Source organism: Bufo bufo, chromosome 4 (assembly GCF_905171765.1).
Source record: "Bufo bufo chromosome 4, aBufBuf1.1, whole genome shotgun sequence".
NCBI classification, from domain to species: domain Eukaryota; kingdom Metazoa; phylum Chordata; class Amphibia; order Anura; family Bufonidae; genus Bufo; species Bufo bufo.
Genome location: NC_053392.1, coordinates 330,437,577 through 330,453,375, shown reverse-complemented (window position 1 = coordinate 330,453,375; position 15,799 = coordinate 330,437,577). Strand labels below are relative to the sequence as shown.

Sequence of the window (15,799 nt, the reverse complement as noted above, 5' to 3'; positions counted from 1 at the left end):
TTAATGACCAGACCACTTTTTACAATTCTGCACTACACTATTTTTCTCGGTTTATTGCTCGGTCATGCAACTTACCACCCAAATGAATTTTGCCTCCTTTTCTTCTCACTAATAGAGCTTTCATTTGGTGGTATTTCATTGCTGCTGACATTTTTACTTTTTTTGTTATTAATCGAAATTGACCGAAATTTTTGCAAAAAAATGAGATTTTTCACTTTCAGTTGTAAGATTTTTTCAAATAAAACTACATTTCTATATAAATTTTTCTCTAAATTTATTGTTCTACATATCTTTGTAAACGCTATAACTTTTGCGCAAACCAATAAATATATACTTATTGCATTTTTTTATCAAACTATGGTACAAAAATGTGAATTTCCGCATTTTGAAGCAGCTCTGACTTTGAGCACCTGTCATGTTTCCTGAGGTTCTACAATGCCCAGACAGTAAAAACACCCCACAAATGACCCCATTTCGGAAAGTAGACACCCTAAGGTACTCGCTGATGGGCATAGTGAGTTCATTGAAGTTTTTATTTTTTGTCACAAGTTAGCGGAAAATGATGATTTTTTATTTTTTTTCTTACAAAGTCTCATATTCCACTAACTTGTGACAAAAAATAAAAAACTTCCATGAACTCACTATGCCCATCACAAAATACCTTGGGGTGTCTTCTTTCCAAAATGAGATCACTTGTGGGGTATTTATACTGCCCTGGCATTTTAGGGGACCTAAAGCGTGAGAAGAAGTCTGGAATCCAAATGCCTAAAAAATGCCCTGTGAAATCCTAAAGGTGCTCTTTAGAATTTGGGCCCCTTTGGGCACCCAGGCTGCAAAAAAGTGTCACACGTGGTATCGCCGTACTCAGAAGAAGTAGGGCAATGTGTTTTGGGGTGTCTTTTTACATATACCCATGCTGGGTGAGAGAAATCTCTCTGTAAAAGTCAACTTTTCCCATTTTTTTATACAAAGTTGTCATTTTAGAGAGATATTTCTCTCACCCAGCATGGGTATATGTAAAAAGACACCCCAAAACACATTGCCCAACTTCTTCTGAGTACGGCGATACCACATGTGTGACACTTTTTTGCAGCCTAGGTGCGCAAAGGGGCCCAAATTCTAATGAGTACCTTTTAGGAGGGCATTTTAAGGCATTTGGATTCCAGACTTCTTCTCACGCTTTAGGGCCCCTAAAATGCCAGGGCAGTATAAATACCCCACAAGTGACCCCATTTTGGAAAGAAGACACCCCAAGGTATTCCGTGAGGGGCATGGTGAGTTCATAGCAGTTTTTTTTTTTTTTTTGCACAAGTTAGCGGAAATTTTTTTTTTTGTTGTTTCTCACAAAGTCTCCCTTTCCGCTAACTTGTGACAAAAAGTTACATCTTTCATGGACTCCATATGTCCCTCAGCGAATACCTTGGGGTGTCTACTTTCCGAAATGGGGTCATTTGTGGGGTGTGTTTACTGTTCTAGCATTTTGGGCGGGGCTAAATTGTGAGCAACCCTGTAAAGCCTAAAGGTACTCGTTGGACCTTCGGCCCCTTTACGCACCTAGGCTGCAAAAAAAGTGTCACACATGTGGTATCGCCGTACTCAGGAGAAGTTGGGCAATGTGTTTTGGGGTGTCTTTTTACATATACCCATGCTGGGTGAGAGAAATCTCTCTCTAAAATGACAACTTTGTATAAAAAAATGGGAAAAGTTGACTTTTACAGAGAGATTTCTCTCACCCAGCATGGGTATATGTAAAAAGACACCCCAAAACACATTGCCCTACTTCTTCTGAGTACGGCGATACCACGTGTGACACTTTTTTGCAGCCTAGGTGCCCAAAGGGGCCCAAATTCTAAAGAGCACCTTTAGGATTTCACAGGGCATTTTTTAGGCATTTGGATTCAAAAACTACTTCTCACGCTTTAGGGCCCCTAAAATACCAGGGCAGTATAAATACCCCACAAGTGACTCCATTTTGGAAAGAAGACACCCCAAGGTATTCCGTGAGGGGCATGGCGAGTTCCTAGAATATTTTTTTTTTGGCACAAGTTTTCTTTTACAAAGTCTCATATTCCACTAACTTGTGACAAAAAATTAAATTTTACATGAACTCGCCATGCCCCTCATGAAATACCTTGGGGTGTCTTCTTTCCAAAATGAGGTCACATGTGGGGTATTTATACTGCCCTGGCATTTTAGGGGCCCTAAAGCACGAGAAGAAGTCTGGAATATAAATGTCAAAAAATTTTTACGCATTTGGATTCCGTGAGGGGTATGGCGAGTTCATGTGAGATTTTATTTTTTGTCACGTTAGTGGAATATAAGACTTTGTAAGAAAAAAAAAAAAAAAAAAAAAATTTCCGCTAAAATAATAATATTCTTCAATGAACTCGCCATGCCCCTCAAAAGTGATCTTTCTAGCGCCGCAGCGATTTTACGGTGTTTTTGCAGTGCTCAGAAAAAATATATATATATTCTGTCACTGCGGTGGGGCGGACTGAACGCAAGTGTGCGCACAAGATCAGGCCTGATCGGGCGAACACTGCGTTTTTTGTAGAGCCTATAGAACATGTCCTATTATTGTCCGCAATTGCGGACAAGAAAAGGCATTTTCTATATAGTTCTGGCAATGTGCGGATCCGGTAAATGCGGAAAGCACATTGCCGGTGTGCGTGTTTTGCGGATCCGCAAAACACATACGGACGTCTGAATGGAGCCTTACAGGGGGGGGGGGGGTGATCAATGACAGGGGGGTGATCAGGGAGTCTAATATGGGGTGATCAGGGGTTAATAAGTGACGGGGGGGGGGTGTAGTGTAGTGGTGTTTGGTGCTACTTACAGAGCTGCCTGTGTCCTCTGGTGGTCGATCCAAGCAAAAGGGACCAGAGGACCAGGTAGCAGGTATATTAGACGCTGTTAACAAAACAGCGTCTAATATACCTTTCAGGGGTTAAAAAAAAATTAAAAAAAATAAAAAAAATCGCATCTACAGCCTGCCAGCGAATGATCGCCGCTGGCAGGCTGTAGATCAGCTCGTTTACCTGCAGTTCCTGTGTGCGCGCGTTCACAGGAAATCTCACGTCTCGCGAGATGACGCGCCGGCGCATCCAAGAGGAATGGATCAACCGCCTGCGGAACGCAATCTTGCGTTAGGCGGTCCGGAGGCGGTTAAAACTCCAGAAGAATTATATAAATGTACTATCGGCATAATTGTACTGACCTGTAGAGAGGTGGTCATGGGTCAGTTTTACTGCATAGGGGACACAGTAGGGGGGAAAAAATAAAATAAAATTTTTTTAAAAAAATATGACACTGGTGGATTTTTTCCCCCCCCAATTTCACCCCATTTAGAATATTTTTTTTTCCAGCTTCCCACTATGTTGTATGAAACAATAAACTGTGCCATTAGAAAGTACAACTTGTCACACAAGAACAAACAAACCCTTAAATCGGGCTCTGGGAATGCAGGGAGTGACATTAAAATGCAGAAATGGAAAATCACCGGGTATATTAGTGGTTAAAGAGAATTGGTCACTACAGAATGCAATGCAATCCGAAAGCAGCATGTGTAAGAAGGTACCTCGAATCATTGTGGGTGGAAGGTATAAGCCGGTATTTTATGTGTCAGCAGCAGCTATTGCTAATTGACACCTTGATAATTAGCATGGCTGTCATAGCTGATCCGGGACGGCTCTTACTGGGAGTAGTCAAAGTGCTGGGTGGATGACTACTCCCCATGTTCCAGGCCGGGTTTTGGTAGGCATAAAAACCAGCCAGCACTGCCAGGTTTGTGGATTTACCTCCCTCTGACAGTGGAGCTCAGGAGTCTGTGTGTTGTGAACTGTGGGCTGTGCTGGGATTTGAGTTTGAGCCGGGCTGGAGGACTCCGGCCCCTCTAAAGGCGAACAGGCCACCTATGGACTTAATGAGGCTGAACTGCTAACAGGGTGTGAATTAACACCCAGGAGAAAAAGGTGACTTTTATTGTTTATGGACTTTCCTTGTGTGTGAACAAACACCAAGACACTGTATTTTGTTATACACCAATGTGTGAATAAACACTGTTGTTTGATTCAAGAACTGTGTACTTTGCCTCTATACTGCATCCGCTAGTCCTAACTACCAGAGCGAATCCCCACATGTTATAGAGCAGGAGGAACTGCACAGATTGATACACAGTTTTGTGGGAAGAGGTTCAGTAAAACTTGTAACTTACACATTTATATCTTTGATTTTTCCACTTCCTGTGAATACCCATCGGTACAGGAGGGAGGTGTTATCAGTGACTGACAGCTATCTCATTATACACATTCTGCTATCAATCACTGATAACACCTCCCGCCTGTACAATAGCTGTTCACAGGAGGCGGACAAAGCAAGTATATAAATTACATTTATATCTTCCAATATTTTACTGAATCTTCTCCAGCAAAAGGCTCCTCCTGTTCTATATCATGGTGCTTTTAGATTGCATTGCATTTTGTGCTGACAGGTCCTTGTGTTTCTTCACACATCAGTGGTTACTGTCAAAATCATGGAGACACACACTACTTTGGTCTGTGGTGTGGACCAAACACACTCATTGAAGTCTATGCCATCCGTATTCTGTTGTGGTTCCACAGACCATTGGTAGGAGATGCTTTAAAAATTAGTTTTCAGCCTAGCAATGTCATCAGTGTGTCTTTTTTTTTTTGCCCTCCGAGTGTCATTCGTACATGGATTCTTCAGAGACAACTTCACTCATGAAACATGCATGGATTTTCCATGGACAAACAAACACGGAAATGTGAACAAGACCTAAAGCTCGCAGACATTCAAGCATATGGTGCAAAAACAACCTTATTAAGGAGTTTTCAGCTTCTGATATTTCAGCAAGAAATTTGCAACCTGTGAAAAATCGCCTTCAAGTCCCAAAACTCAGCTACAGTTAAAAACTATAGTGAAGGAAAGTTTCTGGGCCAGGGAGGCGGCTCACTGCAGTGACATCTTCATGCCACCAAGGTATAGAAAGTTGGTTTTGCAAGTTAATGGGCTCATATTAGATGAAAGTTAGCTGAACCAAGTCCCTGAATATGCCAGACCCTTTTTCTCTGGTAGATAAGCTGCTACCAGATGAGACAAACAGTGGCTTATTCTCTTCAATTTGAAAACACATGCACGCATAGCAGACTGCTGGCCAGGTGAGCCTTCAGCCAACCCTGAAAGTGTAGGCACCTTTAGGCTTTAAAACTAAGACCACCCCCATGGTACCAACTGTTTTTGAACCAGACAAATAACAAAAGCTAGGAAACAAGTGTCTTGAAAAGGCTCATTTCATTTCTCAGGGAGTTTTTAGATACAAGTCATAATTCTTGGGAGGATGTGTTATATTAACTCTATGATGTCAAGTAAATAAGGAGCCATGACTGAGATGATGTAGGGTTGGGTGGGGGGGGGGGGAGAGTTCTATATCTTTATTGTTTGTAAAGATTTCACATATTTTTGTCAAAAGATGATATGACTGATGTTTATTATGTAGAAAATCCTAAATAAAAACATATTAAAATAAATAAATAAAAACTAAGACAACCAATGAGTCTAGAATGCTTGTGTTCAGCACAGAGAAGGAACTAAGTTGCAGCCAAAGAGAACAAAGGATCAGGCATGTTGATACCTCTTCCACGGACAGTTGGCATTGGGGGGAGAGTCAAGTCACCCTTGTACACGTAAGATGGTTGGTCAGTCTCGCCAGAAATTGGCAGGTTCAGCCAACATTCATCTAATGTATATGGCCAGGTTAGTCTAAATAATCAAATTACTTGATTTTTTTTTCTTAAAAACTATAAAAAAATAAAAAATAAAAAAAATTAGAAAATTGATACTCCTACCAAGAATTTGCTTATTCTATTCCGTTTCTTTTTCAGCATTTAAACATTTTTATTTGTTAAAACTGGGGTTTTCCCATTGATAAAAAATAAATAATATATATTGTTGGACTAATGCACTCCATTATTTTAAGTACTGTACTGTAGCTTTTACGCTTTGTATCTTATTCACCTCTACAGCTCATCTCTTCACTTTCCGAAGGTGAGAGACAGCTCAAAATCTGGGGCAATCAAGCACCTGCATCTCCCAGGAGTGCACTGCAGGGAGCTCTTGCTAACCCCTTCCTCCCCTGCACTGAAAACAGTCCATCACACACAGCCCGGAATAATGGCAAAGTCCCCTGTCCAGATTGAGGTATGCCTATATTTCTATGAAATTGGAAGTAGGGATGAAAGGATGAATGGATGGTGTCAGGGCCACTTCCCTATGAGAACACAACACTGGCACTCAAAGGAGAAATGGAGACGGAGCAACATGTTCAGTAGCTCCCATCACTGAATGCAGGTGAAGATGGACCCGAATATCTGACACAGGAGAACCTGTAGCGTGCACCACTAGAGAGGAAAATGAAGAGCCTACCTATTTGACTGCATGTATATTGCAATAATGATTTATTTGAAATGTCCTTTCAAAATTGCCTAGTAATACTTTTCATAGGATAACCCCTCTAATTGTCAGAGCTCCCTCAATCGTGCATTTATCAGAATAAACTGCTGTTAGTAAATACTAAAAAGATCTACACCAGACCAGAACGTGTCTTACAAAGCTATTTCCATCTCAGACATTACAGCATATCCACAGGACGTCTCCGGCTCTATGCAAGTGACAGTATGGCAAGCAGGTTTCCTTGGCTCTTTTTGTAATTCCAATAGACAAACTTTTGGGCTCATCCACATCATGTGTTAGAGGCTCCGTTAGGGGATTCTGTCGCAGAATCTTGCAAAAAGACTGGACAAAAAAAGTCCAGCATGCAGGACTTTGTGGGAGGTAAAAAAAAAAAAAAAAGATTTTGAACGAAAACTGAACAGACATTGTAGTCAAAGGAGTCGGCTCAGCTCCGTTCGGGTCACTTATGTGCCTTATCCAGCACTTCCGATTTTCGTTGTTCTGCTCCTCGAATGTGGTGTGAACTCAGCCTTACTTCAAAGTATAAATTCAACTGCATGCTGAACAATATAGTTGCCAAGCACTGTGTAGATGGAAGTCGCATCTCTCTGTGACCAATGTCAGAATGGCCAGGAGAGTATTCTGGGTTTTCCAGCTTATAGATATTGATGACCACTGATAGGTGGGGGTCCGACAGATGGCACCCTCACCAACCAGCTGCTCGTAGCAGCCACTGGCAGGGGCACTAACAGAGAAGGTTGCTGGAAGCACAGCACCTGTGTGTGGCGGTATCGGGTTACTGCAGCACCGCTCCCATTCACATGAATGGCAGGTGAGCTGCAGTTATCCTATAGCCCCTATACGGAGCCGTGCTTCTGTCTCCTTTATCTATGCCAGTGCTGGTGGCTGTGGAGAACAGCCAATTGGTGGGTCTGCTGAGAATTGGATCTCCACCAAACTGATATTGATGACCTATCCAAAAGATAGTTCATCAAGATCTATAACCCAGGAAGCCTTTAAGGCTACTTTCACACTGGCGTTTTGGCTTTCCGTTTGCGACATCCGTTCAGGGCTCTCACAAGCGGTCCAAAACTGATCAGTTTTGCCCTAATGCATTCCGAATGGAAAAAGATCTGCTCAGAATGCATCAGTTCAGGCTCCGTTCCGCTTTGGAGACGCTTGCAGCGTTTTGGTGTCCGTCTGATGAAACTGAGCCAAACTGATCCGTTCTGACACACAATGTAAGTCAATGGGGACGGATCCGTTTTCTATGAGACAACCTGGCACAATAGAAAACGGATCCTTCCTCCATTGACTTTCAATGGTGTTCAAGACGGATCCGTTTTGGCTATGTTAAAGATAATACAAACGGATCCGTTCTGAACGGATGCATGCGGTTATATTATCTGAACGGATCCGCACCAAACGCGAGTGTGAAAGTAGCCTAAGGTGCAAGAGCGCTCCATCCAAGTCAGAGGCAGTCTCATCTGGTGGAAAGGGGTTCAGAGGTAGGATCTCCACCTTATCAGACACTGTTGTCCTGCAGATATGCAATAAATGTCCAATGGAAATACCTATTTATTACAGAGGATAACATTCAGACTTGAGGCTAATACAAGTCCAGTTTACCAGCATTCAGCAGATTATGTGTGCAGCTAATTCCTGTTGTCTGTGTTCGCGCTATAAAAATAAAGGGTATAATTATTACAAACGTACCAGTTCTGCGTTGCTTCTCATTAAATCTATAGATTTATCATTTATCAAAACTTGCCTTCAACAGATGAACGTCATTCTAGGAACTAGTATAAAACCACGTAAAGAGTAAACTAAAATTCCAAAAACACCATGCATATATTGTGTAAACTATGTAGCAGGGTCAATTCAAGATCTTTACTATAGAAAAAAAAATAAAAAATCTATATAGTTAGAAAATCTATTGACCCCCAAGGAAGAAAAATAAAGCCAGTCAGTAACACACATTCAGAAGACGGAATATCGAACGAGAGATGTGCCTCAAAAACAGAAAGGAGGTGGTGCTCACACAAGCATTATTTATAAAGGACCAGCCAGGTAACGGTTAATTCTCAAGTCATCTTGTTTTTGAAGGTTAAGGCTTTATGTTATGTTGCGTTGCGTTGTTAGAGTGTTTATCACCACAATTCTCAGGCAAGAATCCCAGCCCCCACCAGAAGCTCGGTGGGTGGGACCCTTCCCCCACTGTAGTTGCCATGTGAGTTCAGAGAAAATATGGTACCGTTCACTATCTAGCATGACATGGTATTAAACCAGGGCAACGCCATTTCATATAGGAGCAGACGCTGGAAACGGACAGGAATTCTAGTCTGCCATCTGACCCCTGGCAAACAGGTAAAGACTGCCATATTACCAGTATACGTAAAAAAGGCAACTATGCCTGCTTATAGACAGAACTTTTGTTTATTGTGAACATTTTTTACCGTCATATTACAAATGAGCCATCTTTTAGTCATATTTCCAGACAAAAAAATAATGGATTTGTGTGTGTGATTCATCCTGTGATTCACCTTCAACCCTATCTGACTCACTGGAGGGAGTCACTTGATCAGAACAGAGAAAAAGGACTGGTTTCTTTCCTTTCAGCGCAGTCTACAGAGGAAAAAAGAAAAAAAACCTTTCTGCCAGAGAAACAAAAGCTGGGTATTAGCTGTCCAGGGTGGGGCCTGCATGGCAGAAAACCTGGAATAGGTTGAGGTTAATAGGGCCCCACTTTAACCTTCTGAATGCACCCACCTCCCCCAACAGGTCTCCTGCCACACCAGTGTTCCTAATGATGAACCAGGAGAAATATATATAGTATACAGCTTCCGAAGACTTCAGTGATGGGTGGTCCACGTGCCCCAAGTTTCTCTTGTATGTACATCTCCCATCCAACAGACCAAAAAAAAGGTAAAAATTTATGTGTGCATGGTTTTTAAGGCAAGCTGTGAATTATCAGACAGGTTAAGGGCATGGCGCAGATTGAAAACAGAAAAGTAAAACTAAAAATTTCCAGAAATGCCATTCACATGAAACATCTGGAATCTGTGAGTTTCCATCATAAAGCTTAAAACGTCCACCCCTCAAAAATATTAAAAATAAAATAAAAGGCAAGTTTGAACATTACCTACATGTGTATGCTAAGAATTGTTAAAAAACATGAAACAAAGAAGACGACTAGACAGAACAATATTGAAAGGAGCGCTGTTCCTGCTCTTGCACTGACCAAACCTGATGGACAGTGGGGTAGAGCAGCCCAATGACGGGGGGCACCGGCAGATATGTTGTGGGGAAGCATGACCACAAATCGCACCTAGAGAAAACCGAACTGCTACGACCCTCAGCTTCCCTGATCAAGAGAGTCTGCAACCTGAGCCAAAGGGTGCAAATTCCTCCCATTCAAAAGATCTTCAATGGAGTGGGGGGAAGGAATGTTAACCCTTGGACTGCTGAGCACAAACAACAAATTGGTTCATATGACAGAACACATGTAAAGCTCCAGAGGACTCCACTGATATTAAAAAAAATTACTTGAGGCTTCATACAAGTCGGCATTTCCCATGGATATGAACAGTTATGTAGAGCACACTGCCTCGTGCATGTGCCATCATTTACCTTTCTGTAACGGCTCATGCCCACGACAGTATTTTGCGTTCAGTGTACTGTCCGTTTTTTTAGTTCAGTATGCAGTACATATACTGAACCATTCATTTCAAAGGTTCAGCAAAAAAAAAACTGAAGTGTCTCCGTGTGCATTCCGTTTCAGTATTTCCGTACCGTGAAAAGATAGAACATGTCCTATTCTTGTCCGCAAATCGCGGTGCTTGGCTCCATTCAAGTCAATGGGTCCGCAAAAAAAAACTGAACACATTCGGAAATGCATCCGGATGTCTTCCGTTTTTGCGGAACCATCTATTGAAAATGTTATGCCCAGCCCAATTTTTTTCTATGTAAATACTGTATATGGCATACGGAAAAACGGAACGGAAAAACAGAAACAAAAAACAGAACAGATCCGTAAAAAACAGACCGCAAAACACTGAAAAAGCCATATGGTCGTGTGCATGAGCCCTAATAGGGGAAGAGTTGCCTATACCTCTGATTAAAGTAAATTAGTTTAATAGAGAAAGGTTGTTATGGCGCTGACAGAAAGAGAAGTCTAAAGAAGGGAAAGAACCAAAGGATACACTAGACATCTGCCTGAAGAACAAATCTAGAATACACTGGAGAACATCTGGTGCTTGGCATACACAACCTGTCAATGGGGAGATCGGTCAGACACATGGCTCATTGTGCTATTAGTAGCCAGACTGTGCAGCCTGTCCCTTCCAAAGCAGCTGATCGGAAATATCTGCTACCAACATCAAAGAAGCGACCAGGCTACTTTCACACTAGCGTTTTAGTTTTCCGGTATTGAGATCCGTCATAGGGGCTCAATACCGGGGGAAAAAGCTTCAGTTATTTCCCAATTTTTTGTCAATGGGACAAAACTGAACTGAACAGAAGGGAATGCTCCAAAATGCAATGCGTTCCGTTTAGTTGCGTTCTAATACTGGAGAGCAAACCGCAACATGTTGTAGTTTGCTTTCCGTCCTGGGATGCGGAGCAAGACAGATCCGGCATGACCCCCAATGCAAGTCAATGGGGACGGATCCGTTTTCTCTGACAATAGAAAACGTAACCGTCCTTCATTCACTTTCAATGGAGTTCATGACGGATCCGTTTTCTCTGACACAATAGAAAACGGATCTGTCCCCCCATTGACTTTCAGTGGAGTTCATGACTGATCTGTCTTCTCAATGTTAAAGATAATACAACCGGATCCGTTCATAATGGATCCAGATGGTTGTATTATATCAGTAACAGAACAGTTTTTGCTGAACCCTGCCGGATCCAGTAAAAACGCTGGTGTGAAAGTAGCCTAATATGGTTTCAAAGATCTGGCCCACGTTCTCGTGAAGAACACACTTAAGTGCAAATTGTGAAGAAAATTCCACTGTTACTATGACATTTCAAAGAACAAACATCTGCACCGAAAACCTCTCCTAATTTACAGTATGAGGAAATTGGTTGCAATGTCCATTTAACTAATATGCAAAATCCGTATCCAGAATAAACCCTGGAGTATTTTAGGAGGAGTCACCAGGTAAAATTCTCTATATTGAGTCATTGAAACACACTACGATGCTTATGTGATACTAATGAAAACAGAACAAAACGGTTTGTAAAATAATCAAATCAGTTAAAGTTCAGAAATTACACAATGACCCTAAAGTGAGCAAAACAAGGAAATCAAAGCAAAATCTACAAAAATTAAAAGAGCATCAACCCAATTATTAATAATAATAATAATAATAATAATAATAATAATAATAATAAATCACAACACTTAAGAAATCCTGGATAATGGATCACACAAACTAAACAGAAATAAAAGTATGTGATCAGAAGATAAAGCATTTCTCAAGAAGTTTATATTAAAGTAAGAACTTTCTAACCATCTAATGAGTTTTTTTTATCAAGTTGAGTTGTAGAGCATGAAAGACATGGTAATATCACAGCCACCCTGAAGAAGACAGGCGGCAGTATTCTGCCTGAGAACACACAGCACACAAACCAATTGCAGTTTTCATGATATCATTAAGAATCTTCAGGATTCCCAAAGCAACAGAATGAATGAAGTGAATGAGATGTTGATCAGATTACACCGTTATGGGGAAAAAAATAAATAAAAATGATAATAATAATTTTTCCTGATTAAAAAAAAAAAACTCGAAGAAGAGATGAACAGTGAACAGAACAGTGACAAACACTTAACACATGAGTCTCAAGGAGCAGTGAACTATCATTGCCTTCATAAGACAGATCTGCTCTTAGGGAAGACAAAAAAGATAAAGGCAGAAGGAACCTAGTATGTCATAAGCATTACTGATAGTCACATTACGCCTCAATATATATATATATATATAGATAGAGCATTTTATAATGAAATGATGACACTGTCTAGAACACAAGTGACAGCTCCTACTATTTCCCATGTATGCAGTTCCCCTATTCAGTCTTCATTCACTTTACAATAGGAACCAGCAACCAAAGCTTCATTACATAAAGGAGATATATTCTAATGGTCCTCCTCCATGTCCACCGGTCATATAAATGACTGGATTAGTAGTGCAGGCACATAACACAATAATAACACAAAAAAAAAACATCAACTCATTCCATTTACAAATCAAAAGCAACGTAATAACCTGCCATCAGCAATAGGGTTCCCCACTGACAGAGAGGGCGTCCTTTCTAGTAAAACGGGTGGCATGCACTTTGACCTGTGTGCCTATGGAAGTAGGACCCACAGCCTTTCAGCTGTCACATGACAATTCATAGGGCAATAGACCTGTGTGCACAAATGTGTCTCCAACAATAAGGAGGAGAAAGCAGGCTGGGGGCTGAATAATGTATAGGGAGACAAAGCTCAAGACTGCTTATTAGAATATATACATATATACAGTCAGGTGCTGAACCCTGGAATCTAATACACATAAAGGTGAGGCCATTTCGCACTTAGACCGGCCAATTATTCCAGCTACGATTACCCAGTAGGATGTTTCAGGTCTTAAAGTGCAATGTAACCCACAAAACCTAAATGAGCGCCTGTATAAATCCAGCTCTACCAATAGCAGCCCCTCCATACTTCATCCTTCTGGCCAGAAACAAGCATGCCATGAAGTGGAATTCAGCAGAGATGTAAAATAAAAAGGAAACCAAGATACAGTTACACAAAGAGGAAGTTTTGTTTTTTCTCTTTTGGTTTATTCATCTATAAAAGCAAATTTATGAGATCGTAAAAAAAGCTATAACAACCTTGGGGAGGCTGAAGTGAAAAAGGAGCCAACACACAGATAGCTATCTGATCTAGGAAAAACAAATACACACAAAAACATACTACATCACAACCTGAAGGAAGAAGGAAAAGAAGAAAAAAAAGGTAAGAAAAAGAAAAAAAAAAAACAGGCAGCATAGAAAAATAATCCCACACGCGTTTGATTTCACACTCGACACCCATTTGTTGAAAAAGACAAAGCACTGAGCGCCCGGTCTTGGCATAAGCTATCCGGCAAAGAGCAGAGATGTCCCCATGTGACCCATCAAGCTCCATGTCACCAGAGCATTGTTTCTTTGGGGCTGTATGATGGCCCCAATCAAAGCAATCACAAGGGGACGAGGAGTACTCCTCATCAGAGACTCGGTGCTTCTGGAAAAGGTCTGTCTAACATGACATGGTCTACACCTGGATTGTCCCAACCTCACAAAACATTATCTTAGTTTATTAAAGGTTTGACCCTGAATGGGCCTACCAGGTACTGTCTACAAGCCAGGCACAGGAATGGTTAAAACAACTGTCCCTTATGTGGACTGTATCTGGAAATAGCTAGGTGCTGAGGGCCACAATATGCAACCTCTTCCATGGGCCTGGGAGACCGTACGAACCATATGAAGTGCCTCTGGCCACACGGAGCTGGGGCTCATGAGCTTTCTTGCTGTTCACAACATGGCCCTATTATTGACTCCTTGTCTTTCGGTGGCGGTTAGGCCTTTCTGAGACCATCATCATCAAGCCTGAAAGAACACAGCACCTACATTACTCCCATCTTCCTACTGCCAGTCCATCAGGGTGGCGCTACGCATCAATCTGTGGCCTAGTCCTCTTGATTACAAAAAAGGACAGGCTCAGAGACTCACCACTTCCATAAGGGTTGACAACCCAAAACGCTTGAGGAAGTTTACTTTTATGATGGGGGAAAAAGCCTAGCGAGCAAGGCACGCCAGATGCCTCCCTGGTGTCTAAAGAGTCAAAGTGGGTGGTTTATCCATCTCCTAGTGGGTGGCTAGCATGGAAGAGGGGGGGGTGGGGAAGGGGTCCACTTACTTGGTGTACAAAAACATCAACCGGGTTCTCCAAGGGACTTCCCTCCCGACTGGTCATAGAGATGAAGCCGAATCCCATCCGCACATTGAACCATTTGCAGTGGCCCGCACCATGCAGGACCTGGATGTCCTCCTCTTCCTCGGGCAGCTTCCCTGGCTCTTCTCTGCCACCTTTACCAGCCCCTCCTGGGTAAGAGAGCACAAACACACAATGATGCATGGGGGGGCACCTACCTCTGCTAACCTGCCTGTGATCCTGGGCTAGAGAAGTGGCACAACAACTTGTTCTGGTCCGGGACAGGTGAAAGGCACCGCAGACAATGGCCCGTGGCCGGTTCCGGAGTGGCTCCCCTCCCCCTGATACCACTACACTACTAGAAGAAAGCACAAGGCTAGGAACCTTCGGCCATGACGCCGCCCGCCTGCCGCTCGCCAGATGAGAAGTTTCCTCGGTGACCGGGGCGATCCGCCGCATCAATGTGACATCCTGATTTGGAGCGATCCCAAATGGAGCTCGCATGGTCTAGCGTCCTCTGCCTCCTGTGCTGCTCCCAGCGCTGCGCTCGCTCGCTCGCTCCCCGGCCCCCTCATCCCGCACACGTGACTCTGTCAATTACATGCCTCCTTGTTACTAATCTCACCACGGAGCCTGGAGGGGCTGGCGGCAGCGGCCGCGCTCAGCCAATCCGCGCCAGCACGGAAATCATTTATGAATGAAGCCCTTACACACGAGCGGCAGCGCTGCCCGGCACACACAGCTCGGCACCGCCGGATCACCCCGCGCCGGCCCGGCTCTGCTTCTGAACTTTTAACCTCGCCCTGACCACGAGACGTGAGAGATTGGGTTAAAAACGTGGAGGTTTCAGACTGTGTGTGTTTTCTCCCTTCAGGAGGGGGGTGGGGTGAAGGCGGGTGCTGGATCGGACTTCACAGGTCTGCTCCGCCATCTCTTTCCGGGGGAGGGGATGTGATTAATGACTTCCTAAATACGAGCCTAGGATTGGAAAGAGGACCTCAGTCAACACCGAGGAGTGCTCCGAATCAAGTGCAAGGTCCGGGAGGGGCAGGCGGCATGAGATGCCCTGGTAATAGCTGTCACCTATAGGTGACGTGGGCAAGCCTCAGTACATAGGTGGGTCCCACATCACGTCTAGTGTGTCACCCTTTACTGGCAGGGAATGAGTCAGTATCTCTGCTGCCTGTCCTAGAATAGTCGCATCACGGTTTCCCTAAAATGGCTCATCCACTCGACGGCTTCTAACGTTCCATTCACATCAATGCCGACGTGCGGGCAGCTCATCCGTCAGAACGAAATATGTGCAAACGAAATAAGAGCGGGCACCGCCGTGCCCGGGACAAGGGCGCCGTTACCGGACTGATGTGCCGGAAT

The 15,799-nt window shown here is 43.0% G+C and overlaps 1 protein-coding gene across 1 annotated transcript in view; it reads right to left on the bottom strand.

Moving 5' to 3' along the window:
* The window catches only part of LIN28B (lin-28 homolog B), an 83,650-nt gene extending 68,831 nt beyond the window's left edge, over positions 1-14,819 (bottom strand). Inside the window, exons 1-2 of the mRNA XM_040428809.1 lie at positions 14,810-14,819; positions 14,411-14,595 (exon numbers count right to left, since the gene is read on the bottom strand). Coding sequence (XP_040284743.1) covers positions 14,411-14,595; positions 14,810-14,819 — 195 coding nt within the window. The remainder of the gene's footprint in view (positions 1-14,410; positions 14,596-14,809) is intronic.
* Positions 14,820-15,799: the final 980 nt, after the last annotated feature.